General features: G+C 42.6%; 1 protein-coding gene across 4 annotated transcripts in view; it reads left to right on the forward strand.

Annotated features, from left to right (window-relative positions):
- The window catches only part of LOC109890826 (metabotropic glutamate receptor 4), a 373677-nt gene that overhangs the window by 343310 nt on the left and 18293 nt on the right, over positions 1-12074 (forward strand). For all 4 annotated transcript variants that reach the window (XM_031824745.1, XM_031824748.1, XM_031824746.1 and 1 more), the window contains 2 exons: positions 525-661; positions 1646-2581. In XM_031824745.1, the coding sequence (XP_031680605.1) occupies positions 525-661; positions 1646-2581 (1073 nt within the window). The remainder of the gene's footprint in view (positions 1-524; positions 662-1645; positions 2582-12074) is intronic.

Here is a 12074-nt window from a genome sequence, read left to right on the forward strand (position 1 = left end):
CCTGCCCAGGGACTGCAGTTGAAAATGAGCTGGCTGGCTAAAACCGGCAATTTTACTGGAACTTGATTAATGTGCACTGTCCCTGTAAAAATAAAATAAACTCCAACTCAACACCACCAAAGAATTGCATGGTGCGATAACACCAGACAGTAACACAGTGCAGTTTTAACGTCAGTCGAAACATAATACCCACACACAAAGTTCTCACTTAGAATAGAGTATGGAAGAACAATTTGAAATCAATGGAGTGACTGCAAATGTGATTTGACTAAGGCAGATGCCTCTAGACAGAACAGAGCAGAGAGAGAATTTAAAATCAGCCACTTATTCTCTCCTCACCCCACAAGCTAAGTTTCACACTTTCTTGAATTGAGAAATTGCATTTCAACACAGTTTATTTTGGTTAACCGCAAACATTTGCACATTCCACACACTGATCCTATGACAATTACAATACAAATTAAGCAAGAAAACACATGTTTTTTTTGTTGAATAATTAATTGACTCTCTCCTTTGTCCCTCAGGTATTGCTGGCAACCCAGTGCTTTTCAATGGGAATGGAGACGCCCCTGGTCGCTATGAGATTTACCAGTACCAGATCAGAAACCAAACAGCTGAGTACAAAATCATCGGGCACTGGACCGACCAGCTCTATCTGAATGTAAGCACTTGTTTTTTTATAGTTCATACAGCAGCTGCATATGCTGTATTTTAGATATATTATCAGACTCGTCCCCTCCACATTACCTTCATGGGTTTCACCATGTGTGTCAGTGGCTCTCCTCCTGACACAGGTATGATTGGCTGTTGGTTCTACTGCAGCGCTTCCTTGGCTCAGTAATTCTCGTGATCCATTTGCTACTGGCTTTGTGCACACATCTTAAAAGTTGAAAACATCCAGAGGGTGCTTTAGTGATTAACAACAAAGACTGAAATGAAAAGAAAGCAATAAGAGCTTAAAAACCGATACATTGCTATAGTGACTTTAGACACCATCCACTGTCTTAGGGAAACAATAGTGTGCAATTGTGGACACATGGGGGTAACAAAGCTATAACAATGAATTACATGAAGCCGGCCCCGCAAATAATGCTTAAATGGAATAAGAAGAGATGGCCTTGGGCTAAGAAAGATAGAAAGAAAAAAATAAGCAGGTTTCTATGGAGTTGACCTGGTTTCTATGGAGTTGACCTGGTTTCTATGGAGTTCGCCTAGTTTCTATGGAGTTGACATGGTTTCTATGGAGTTGATCTGGGTCTGTTCCTCTTTCAATGCTGTGAACACAGAATGAATGGAATGGTGTTGTATATTCTAGTCCTGGGCACCTACTGTAGTGTGCACCAATTCTCTTTCCTAAGGATATTTTAGTCAATTAGGATTCTTATATCTGTTAATTGAAATACACATTTTGGATGAGTTTGCCGCCTATGAATTTAACAACCAACGTCAATGGCAAAAAAGTGAATAACATGACGCTAAATATACTGTTTTAAGAAGGCAAATAGAGTTTGGGAGAGGAGAATCCCCAAAACGAACCGCATACCAGTGGCAATTTTCATTAAACAAGAGACTGTGTATGGGTTATAGTGTTAGTTATTTGAGAAGTGTTTGACTGTACCCCTCCTCTCCTCTCCATCTCAATCAGATCCGAGCAATGCACTGGCCAGGTGGAGGTCGTCAGATCCCTTACTCCATCTGCAGCCACCCCTGCCAGGCCGGAGAGCGCAAGAAAATAGTGAAGGGCATCCCTTGCTGCTGGCACTGCGAGCGCTGCGACGGCTACCAGTACCAGGCAGACACCTACAGCTGCAAGATGTGCCGCTTTGACCTGCGTCCCAACGAGAACCACACGGCCTGCCGTCCCATCCCCATTGTCAAGCTGGAATGGAGTTCCCCCTGGGCCGTCATACCTGTCCTCATCTCCGTGGTGGGCATCATGGCCACTCTGTTTGTGGTGGTCACCTTTATCCGCTACAATGACACGCCCATCGTCAAGGCGTCAGGCCGCGAGCTCAGCTACGTTCTACTGACGGGTATCTTCATGTGCTACGCCACCACTTTTCTCATGATATCTGCCCCTGACGTGGGCATCTGCTCCCTCAGACGGATCTTCCTGGGTCTGGGGATGAGTATCAGCTACGCAGCCCTGCTCACCAAGACTAACCGCATCTACCGCATCTTCGAGCAGGGATCCATGTCGGTGAGCGCCCCCAGATTCATCTCCCCAGCCTCCCAGCTGGTCATCACCTTCAGCCTGACTTCGGTGCAGCTACTGGGGGTGTGTATCTGGTTTGGCGTGGACCCGTCTCAGGCCATCATCGACTATGAGGACCAGCGCATGGCTAATCCGGACATGGCCCGTGGTGTGCTCAAATGTGACATCTCTGACCTTTCTCTGATTTGCCTGCTTGGCTACAGCATGCTGCTAATGGTCACCTGTACAGTGTATGCCATCAAGACTCGAGGCGTGCCGGAGGCCTTCAACGAGGCCAAGCCCATCGGCTTCACCATGTACACCACCTGTATCATATGGCTGGCCTTCATCCCCATCTTCTTTGGTACCTCCCAGTCCACAGAGAAGGTAAGCTCAGAGGTGTGTTTTGTTCTGGTCTGTTTGTTTTTGCACTTGTTGATATCCAAAAGGATGGCATAAGCACAAAGAGGATTATACAGACTGGGTCCCTCTCTCTCTCTGTGTCTCTCTCTCTCTCTCTCTCTCTCTCTCTCTCTCACACTCTCTTTGTCTTTTGTCTTGGTTGAAATAAAATGCTTTTTTATAATGTTTTGTTTATAGAGAGGCCTTTACACCATTGTTCGTTTATGGAAGGAGTGTGCTGGGGAGTCGTAGGTAGGTGCTGGGGAGTGTAGGTAGGTGGACATGACTGGATGAAAAAAGCATTATGCTATGGTATGCATGAGCCTTTTCTGGCAGAGCTTCTCTCTAGAGTCGAACATGCTGACCACACTGACTGACCACACTTTTCCGTTTCCTGCATTTTTAAAAAACCTTTATTTAACTAGGCAAGTCAGTTAAGGACAAAATCTTATTTACAATGACGGCCTACACCCGCCAAACCCGGACGAAGCTGGGCCAGTTGTGCGCTGCCCTATCGGACAATCACGGCCGGTTGTGATACAGCCTGGAATCAAACCAGGGTGTCTGTGGTGACGCCTCTAGCACTGAGATGCAGTGCCTTAGACCACTGCGCCACTCGAGCATGCATTGTGTACACGAGCGTTGCAAAATACATTTACACATACGGTTGAAGTCGGAAGTTTACATACACTTAGGTTGGAGTCATTAAAACTCGTTTTTCAACCAGTCCACATATGTATTGTTAGTAAACTATAGTTTTGTCATGTCATTTAGGACATCTACTTTGTGCATGGCACAAGTCATTTTTCCAACAATTGTTTACAGGCAGATTATTTCACTTATTTATCAGGAAACTATATATGTATTTTTACATGTATTTATCTCCTTATTTTTGGTCTTAAACTAATTCCATTTACAGCACCAGTCAAGTTTGAACACACCTACTTTATTTGTACTATTTTCTACACTGTAGAATAATAGTGAAGGCAACCAAACTATGAAATAGCACATATAGAATCATGTAGTTACCCAAAAAGTGTTCTAAAATTTGGACCGGTAGTGTAAGGAATTTGAAATTATTTTTTACTTTTGACACTTAAGTATATTTTAGCAATTACATTTACTTTTGATACTTAAGTACATTTATAACCAAATACTTTTAGACTTTTACTCAAGTAGTATTTTACTGGGTGACTTTCACTTTTACTTGAGTCATTATCTGTTAAGGTATCTTTACTTTTACTCAAGTATGAAAATTGAGTACTTTTCCCACCACTGCCTTTCACCGCAGATGCAGAAGGGTGATATCGCTTGATGCAGTGGATTGAGATGCAGCCCATGCAAAACAGATATATTTGGCTTAAACAGACAGATTGACAGATTGTTTCCATTATGTTAATTCGATTTCTGCGGGGGTGCGGAAACTGTAGGCTAAGGGATGGTGAATATTTCTGTTATACTCTGTCAGAGCACCGATTTTCATTTTGTAATCATTAAGTTTTAATCTCCCCTGCAGTCTTGGTTTTATGAAGACTAGAATTACAAGCAGAGGATTGTATAATTCTGTGATTACAGTATATCTGAGATATAATTACATTGGGGAGGTTAGTATCAATATAAAACTGCTAAGCCATTAATTACTTAAATATTAGAAGTTTTGATCTGAAGAAATGTCCTATTCTTCATGCAGAGGATTTGAAGATAATTCCTATAAACTCTGCAGGCCTTTTGCGTACAGTAGCCTGCTTGTTATTCCGTGACTCATGCGTATGTGACAGCCACGTGCCACAGTGTATTAGTGACCGTTGAGCTGTTTACACAACCACAGAGCTCACACTCGTGTCATTGTGTCAAATCAATGATTCTGGCCTGGTGAACGGCAAATCCACTGAACACTGGGATTCACACCTAGGGGAAATTGTATTAGTTTTCATTAAAAAACTTTCAAGCATTCGATTAAGCCTGTCTGGAATGGAGTGCCAGATGGGCGGGGTTTGCACTTTTTTGGACTATTCCATTGGTTCTGTTGTGACAACCAAGCTGAATCAAGTGCAGCATAAGAATTAGAAAGAAACCAAATACTATTTGAACCCCAGGTCTGCTGGGATTTAGAGGTCAGATAGGGACACTGGGAGAAATGGATGCACTGTAAACCCCAATGTGCTGTCATTAATTAAAACTTTTGAGGAAACCTGTTGCAGTTAATATTTCTGAGTCTAGTTATTGTGATTTTGTAGTCATTACTCAAACTGATGGAGTCACTGTGACCCTGTAGAGCAGGGGTAGGCAACCCTGGTCTTTGAGTACCGAAGGCACTTCATGTTTTTGATTTAACCGACCTGGAAGACCAGGTGTGTTGAATGTAATACAGTGGCCTGAAGCTCATGGTTTACAGGCCTGCAAATAGGCTTGCAAAATTCCGTTAACTTTCCCAAAATTCCCAGATTTTCAAAAAAATCCTGGTAGAAGAATTTCCAGGAATCTTCCACCCGGGATTTCTGGGAAACCTTGGAAATTTACCAGAAGGTTGCAACCTTACATTGCAAGTCACATTATGCTGGTTTACAGAGTGATGGTGAAATCCTATTACAATCCCGCCAGAGTTAAGCTATCTAACAGCCAAAGTGTTTTATTCACCCGCAACCTGCATTCAAAACGACTGCCAGGATTAGGAACAGTGCGAGGAGACTACCTAAGCCATTTAAACTGGAACAACCATTTTCGTAACGGGTGCAAAAAAATCGAACAAAATGACTGGATTAGTTTACAAAAATGCATGTTATTTATCTTTGTGTCGCACAAGATTAATCAATCAATCAATGTAAACGCAAAAAACACAGATATTAAAAACAATCATAAAAAATAAAAAAAGTACATTTGTTATCATAACCTTTTTTTCAAATGTAGTTGATGTGACTTCTCATTTAGTTTTGATTCAGTACCACATTAACATTTTAAGTAATAGGCCTAATCACTTTTCATTGACTTTGAGTTCAACTTACCAGAGGTATTTGAGTTAAAAATGCCTTGGGGTTTACAGTGTGGATGTAGAGTTTTTAGCACATAACCATAGCTGCAGTACAGTGTACTATTGGGCTCCACAGCCTTGGGATAAAAACAACGGTTAAAATGAGTAGGTGGAAGCAGATCTTTTTGGCAGATAGACAAAGCATGGGGCCTCAGTAGCTGTCACGAGCACTGGTTATTTACTCAGGAGCGAGAGGCTAGTGAATGCCTTGCACTGGCAGTGATGACACCATCGGTGGTGCTGGAGTAAAACAACAGAAAGGGGGGGGGGGGTCTAAAGAGCTATACTATAATGTCATCATCATCACCGTCTTCCCACTAGGCTGAGGCAGAAAAAAAACAGAGTACATTCTGCTGGGATCTCTACTCAGCTTTGTACATGGCTAAAATGTATATCTTGTAAAGACTTATGAACTGCATTCAACATGTGTGTATTCTTCCGCAGTGCATTACCGTGCATTGCATAGGACCATTGCGAGTTAGATGCACTCAGTCACTGTGCTCAATGTCCATTGTGCGCTAACGTAATGAAGCCCTTACTGAGCTAGATTAACTGTGTGTATCAGTCAACTTCCTTTATCAGTAGGACCTGTTGTGGTGTTAACACAATGCGTACTCACCTGAAGAACAGAAAGATACCTGCAGGGATCAAAAGGGAAAACCACTTTTTACAAGAAGATTATGCAGTTTTTTGCTTAAGCGCTTCTAAATCCTGTCTGCTACCGTCACATTGTGTTAATAATGGTGCATACATACTGGCATATGGGTCAGCCTTTAAAGGATCGTTCATCACTAAATTAATAAGAACAATGTAAACTAACGCAAACTGCAAAACACTCCATATGTACTGAATAACAGGTATTGACCTGAACATTGCTTATCTCCTGTAATCAGTAGCAAACCGCAATGGATATCAATAAATACTGTCTTCCAGCTGTCCATCTTCTGCCTTGAAAGATAAAAGAGAATCGTGAAGTAGACTTAGCTTACGCTTTTCCTAGATGAGGTAATCCATTAGCTAGTGTGGCTTTGAATCACAAAACAGGAGGTGCCCTACTTTTTGTTTCTCCTCACAATCCTGCAGAAACCCAGCTCTTCTAATTCAATTTGAAATCCTGGAACAAGTTCTCTTATAGAGGCTTAAGATAAGAGGTGGCTTTTCTTCTCCCAATTCACATTAAACATTCATTCATTCGTTTTTTTCCCCTTGGAAAGGGGCAGACACAATTGTGGCGAGAACTTTGAATTCTTCGGGAGGAGGAGGGCCACCACTGCCAGGAGGCTAGAGCTCTGTTACTGTAGGTGAGAGGGAGAATACAGTGGCGTGACTGAGCTAAGACTTCCCTTATACTGCTCTCTCTGCTTTCTCTATCGTCTTAACGTGCACGACAGTAGCTTGTCATATTACACACATGCACACTTAGGGAACTTTGAATGTAGCGTAAATATGCCTCGGCGGTATGATGAGAAGACATGAGATTTAGTGTTGAATTACTGTGCTATTTGTTCTTAGAGATTCTCTTTTTCGAGCAAAAATATTCAGGATAATGCCGTCCACAATCAACAATACTGGGCTGCAGTACACGCAAACTTCTTGATTTTCCAATCAATTAGAATAATTCTGTGATAGATCATCTGTGCTGTTATGTAAACAATGTTCCTTTATGAGAAATTAACATGCAAAAACAAAAGCACCTCGTAATCATCCAAAGTGACAAGCCCAACAAAGCCTTGCAGCTGGAAATGACATGTCTTTTAGAGCAAATTAAATGCTTGAGTGGCTCTGGGTCTTGATTTAGCTTATCTGTCCGCCTATGTGCTCATCACCAGTTTACTGCATGCCTCCCTCGCCTGGCACTCCAATTACACTAATTTATTTGTCATCCTGTGTCAGGAGAAATGTAACAAATGCCATATAGGAGGCCTTCTCTATCAGTCAAATATGGTCTATCTATAGTGTGTGATCACAGAGCATGATGCTGGATGCTGGAAATCGATGTGGCACTGCCTCACCTGGAGAGGTGCAGTAAATGAGAGGATGTCTGTCAGGTAGGGGTGAGTGGGAGGAGTGGTAGGAACACTTCACAATGGAGTCCAAGGACAAGGTTTCTCTCCTCACAATGGACACAATTCCAACACAATTGGCCGCCTTAGAAAGAGCTGCCATTATGGTGCTCGAACACCTGACGGCTAGTGAGTGGTTTTGTCCATCTCTTTTATGATATCAAGTTTTCATTATGCTGTTTACAGTGTTCTTGTCGTTGCCTCTCGGCTGTTAAAAAAGTAGGTTAGTTCAACAGCCTTAGATTACATGCTGTGATGTGTCCATTCGTTGTAATGCTAGGTCAGAAACAGTCATGACGCCATCAGCTGCCTAAACAGAGAGACAGACAGACCAATGACCCACTCTGCTTTGGTAGTTGTTCGTTTTTCAACTTTCTATACCGTTGCTAAATTACACAAACAAGTGTCTCCTCCTCCAGGTAGACACATTGTAGCAGCAATCCACTCTGTGACATCCAACATTTCTACATTTGTGGATTACCACATTAAACCGATGTTTGAGAATCTCCCATCTTTTGTCAAAGACACTAGTCACAGGGTCTCATTGATAGAGGGCTTAGGAAGGATACCAGAGGGCACCCTGCTGACCACTAACATCCCACACACTGGAGGCTTGCAGGCGCTGCAACACTTTCTTCAGCAGAGAGACTCGACCCTTGCTCCATCCAATGACTGCATCTTACAACTTACTGAACCGGTATTATCCAATAACTACTTAGTCTTTGAGTCAGACTTTTTCCTTCAAATTCGGGGTGTAGCCATGGGCTCCCCCTTTTCCCCCAACTACGCAAACCTGTATGTGGGACAATTTGAGGAAGCACTCCTTAATGAAACATTAACACACCCCTTACTTTCTAAAATCCTACTATGGAAGAGATACATAGATGATGTCTTTGTGCTCTGGGAAGGAAGTCAGCAGAAACTAAATTAATTCCAAACTCTACCAAACGAGAGCTCTGAATATCTCAAATTCACCATGCAGACTGATGAGAGAGAAATAAACTACCTGGACTTATGGATCGTCAAAGAGAATGATGCATTACACACAGACTTATACACAAAGCCCACAGATCGCAATACCCTGCTACGTGCTGATTGTATGCATCACCTTCCCCCCAAGAATGGTCTACCATATAGCCAGTTATGCAGGGTTAAACGAATGTGGCCCTTCGACAGAACAACAAAAAAATCGCACACCTCTTCAAGGAACCCCCACGGGTGGTCTATAAGCGTGGTCGCAATTTTGGAGATAGCTTGGTGAGATCTGACATGCCCTCTGAGCCCACTCAGACACTCTTGACACCTATCCCAAATGGGAACTACAAATGTGGCTCATGCGCACAGTGCAATGGCACTACTATAAAAACATCCTTCAGACAGCCACATACAGGTTGAAAAATTCCTGTTAGGGGAATCATCTCATGCTAGAGTAATCATCACCTGTTCATGTGGAAACGAAAAGACAATTAAAATAACGCATAGCTGAACACCGCAGCTCAATCAGGTGTAAGAACATTGACTATCCAGTTGCAGCTCACTTTGTTGAAGCTAACCATCCACTACACAGGCATCGAGCATGTTGCTCTACCAAGAAGAGGAGGTAACATCGAGATCATACTACTACAAATTGAGGCTTAGTGGTCTGAATATTGACTTTGATCTCAGGCCTTTCTTATGAACAATTATTTATTTTATGAAGTCTTATAAATGGATATTTTCTTTCTACAGCTTATTAGTGTACACAGAATATGTTCCCCCTGCTGATGATGCTCATTATGCATTAAGGTTGAACCAAAAGATTACATGTAACAAATATGAAATGAAATACGAAACAATTAAATATGTGAAATTGAATTAAACAATAATGCATGTTGATGCTAATATGATGTACAATATTCAATTATGTTTCTATATGATAACAATAGCCCCAAAACTATGTAAACTTTTTTTAAATTTCACTTTTATTTAACCAGGTAGGCAAGTTGAGAACAAGTTCTCATTTACAATTGCAACCTGGCCAAGATAAAGCAAAGCAGTTTGACACATACAACGACACAGAGTTACACATGGAGTAAAACAAACATACAGTCAATAATACAGTATAAACAAGTCTATATACGATGTGAGTAAATGAGGTGAGATAAGGGAGGTAAAGGCAAAAAAGGCCATGGTGGCAAAGTAAATACAATATAGCAAGTAAAACACTGGAATGGTAGATTTGCAGTGGAAGAATGTACAAAGTAGAAATAAAACATAATGGGGTGCAAAGGAGCAAAATAAATACAGTAGGGAAAGAAGTAGTTGTTTGGGCAAAATTATAGGTGGGCTATGTACAGGTGCAGTAATCTGTGAGCTGCTCTGACAGTTGGTGCTTAAAGCTAGTGGGAGATAAGTGTTTCCAGTTTCAGAGATTTTTGTAGTTCGTTCCAGTCATTGGCAGCAGAGAACTGGAAGGAGAGGCGGCCAAAGAAAGAATTGGTTTTGGGGGTGACCAGAGAGATATACCTGCTGGAGCGCGTGCTACAGGTGGGTGATGCTATGGTGACCAGCGAGCTGAGATAAGGGGGGACTTTACCTAGCAGGGTCTTGTAGATGACATGGAGCCAGTGGGTTTGGCGACGAGTATAAAGTGAGGGCCAGCCAACGAGAGCGTACAAGTCGCAATATGGGGCTTTGGTGACAAAATGGATTGCACTGTGATAGACTGCATCCAATTCGTTGAGTAGGGTATTGGAGGCTATTTTGTAAATGACATCGCCGAAGTCGAGGATTGGTAGGATGGTCAGTTTTACAAGGGTATGTTTGGCAGCATGAGTGAAGGATGCTTTGTTGCGAAATTAGGAAGCCAATTCTAGATTTAACTTTGGATTGGAGATGTTTGATATGGGTCTGGAAGGAGAGTTTACAGTCTAACCAGACACCTAGGTATTTGTAGTTGTCCATGTATTCTAAGTCAGAGCCGTCCAGAGTAGTGATGTTGGACAGGCGTGCAGGTGCAGGCAGCGATCGGTTGAAGAGCATGCATTTAGTTTTACAATTGGAGGCCACGGAAGGAGAGTTGTATGGCATTGAAGCTTGCCTGGAGGGTTGTTAAACACATTGTCCAAGGAGGGGCCAGAAGTATACAGAATGGTGTCTGCGTAGAGGTGGATCAGAGACTCACCAGCAGCAAGAGCGACATCATTGATGTATACAGAGAAGAGAGTCGGTCCAAGAATTGAACCCTGTGGCACCCCCATAGAGACTGCCAGAGGTCCGGACAGCAGACCCTCCGATTTGACACACTGAACTCTATCAGAGAAGTAATTGGTGAACCAGGCAAGGCAATCATTTGAGAAACCAAGGTTGTCGAGTCTGCAGATGAGGATGTGGTGATTGACAGAGTCGAAAGCCTTGGCCAGATCAATGAATACGGCTGCACAGTAATGTTTTTTATCGATGGCGGTTAAGATATCATTTAGGACCTTGAGCGTGGCTGAGGTGCACCTATGACCAGCTCTGAAACCAGATTGCATAGCAGAGAAGGTATGGTGAGATTCGAAATGGTCGGTAATCTGTTTGTTGACTTGGCTTTCGAAGACCTTAGAAAGGTAGGGTAGGATAGATGTAGGTCTGTAGCAGTTTGGGTCAAGAGTGTCCCCCCCTTTGAAGAGGGGGATGACCGCAGCTGCTTTCCAATCTTTGGGAATCTCAGACGACACGAAAGAGAGGTTGAACAGGCTAGTAATAGGGGTAACAACAATTTCGGCAGATAATTTTAAAAAGAAAGGTTCCAGATTGTCTAGCCCGGCTGATTTGTAGGGGTCCAGATTTTGCAGCTCTTTCAGAACATCAGCTGACTGGATTTAGGAGAAGGAGAAATGGGGAAGGCTTGGGCGAGTTGCTGTGGAGGGTGCAGTGCTGTTGACCGGGGTTGGAGTAGCCAGGTGGAAAGCATGGCCAGCCGTAGAAAAATGCTTATTGAAATTCTCAATTATAGTGGATTTATCAGTGGTGATAGTGTTTCCTATCTTTAGTGCAGTGGGCAGCTGGGAGGAGGTGTTCTTATTCTCCATGGACTTTACAGGGTCCCTGAACTTTTTTGAGTTAGTGTTGCAGGAAGCAAATTTCTGCTTGAAAAAGCTAGCCTTGGCTTTTCTAACTGCATGTGTATAATGGTTTCTAGCATCCCTGAACAGCTGCATATCACGGGGGCTGTTTGATGCTAATGCAGAACGCCATAGGATGTTTTTGTGTTGGTTAAGGGCAGTCAGGTCTGGGGAGAACCAAGGGCTATATCTGTTCTTGGTTCTAAATTTCTTGAATGGGGCATGCTTATTTAAGATGGTTAGGAAGGCATTTTAAAGAAAATAACCAGGCATCCTCTATTGACGGGATGAGATCAATA

Source organism: Oncorhynchus kisutch, linkage group LG5, assembly GCF_002021735.2.
Source record: "Oncorhynchus kisutch isolate 150728-3 linkage group LG5, Okis_V2, whole genome shotgun sequence".
Taxonomy (NCBI): domain Eukaryota; kingdom Metazoa; phylum Chordata; class Actinopteri; order Salmoniformes; family Salmonidae; genus Oncorhynchus; species Oncorhynchus kisutch.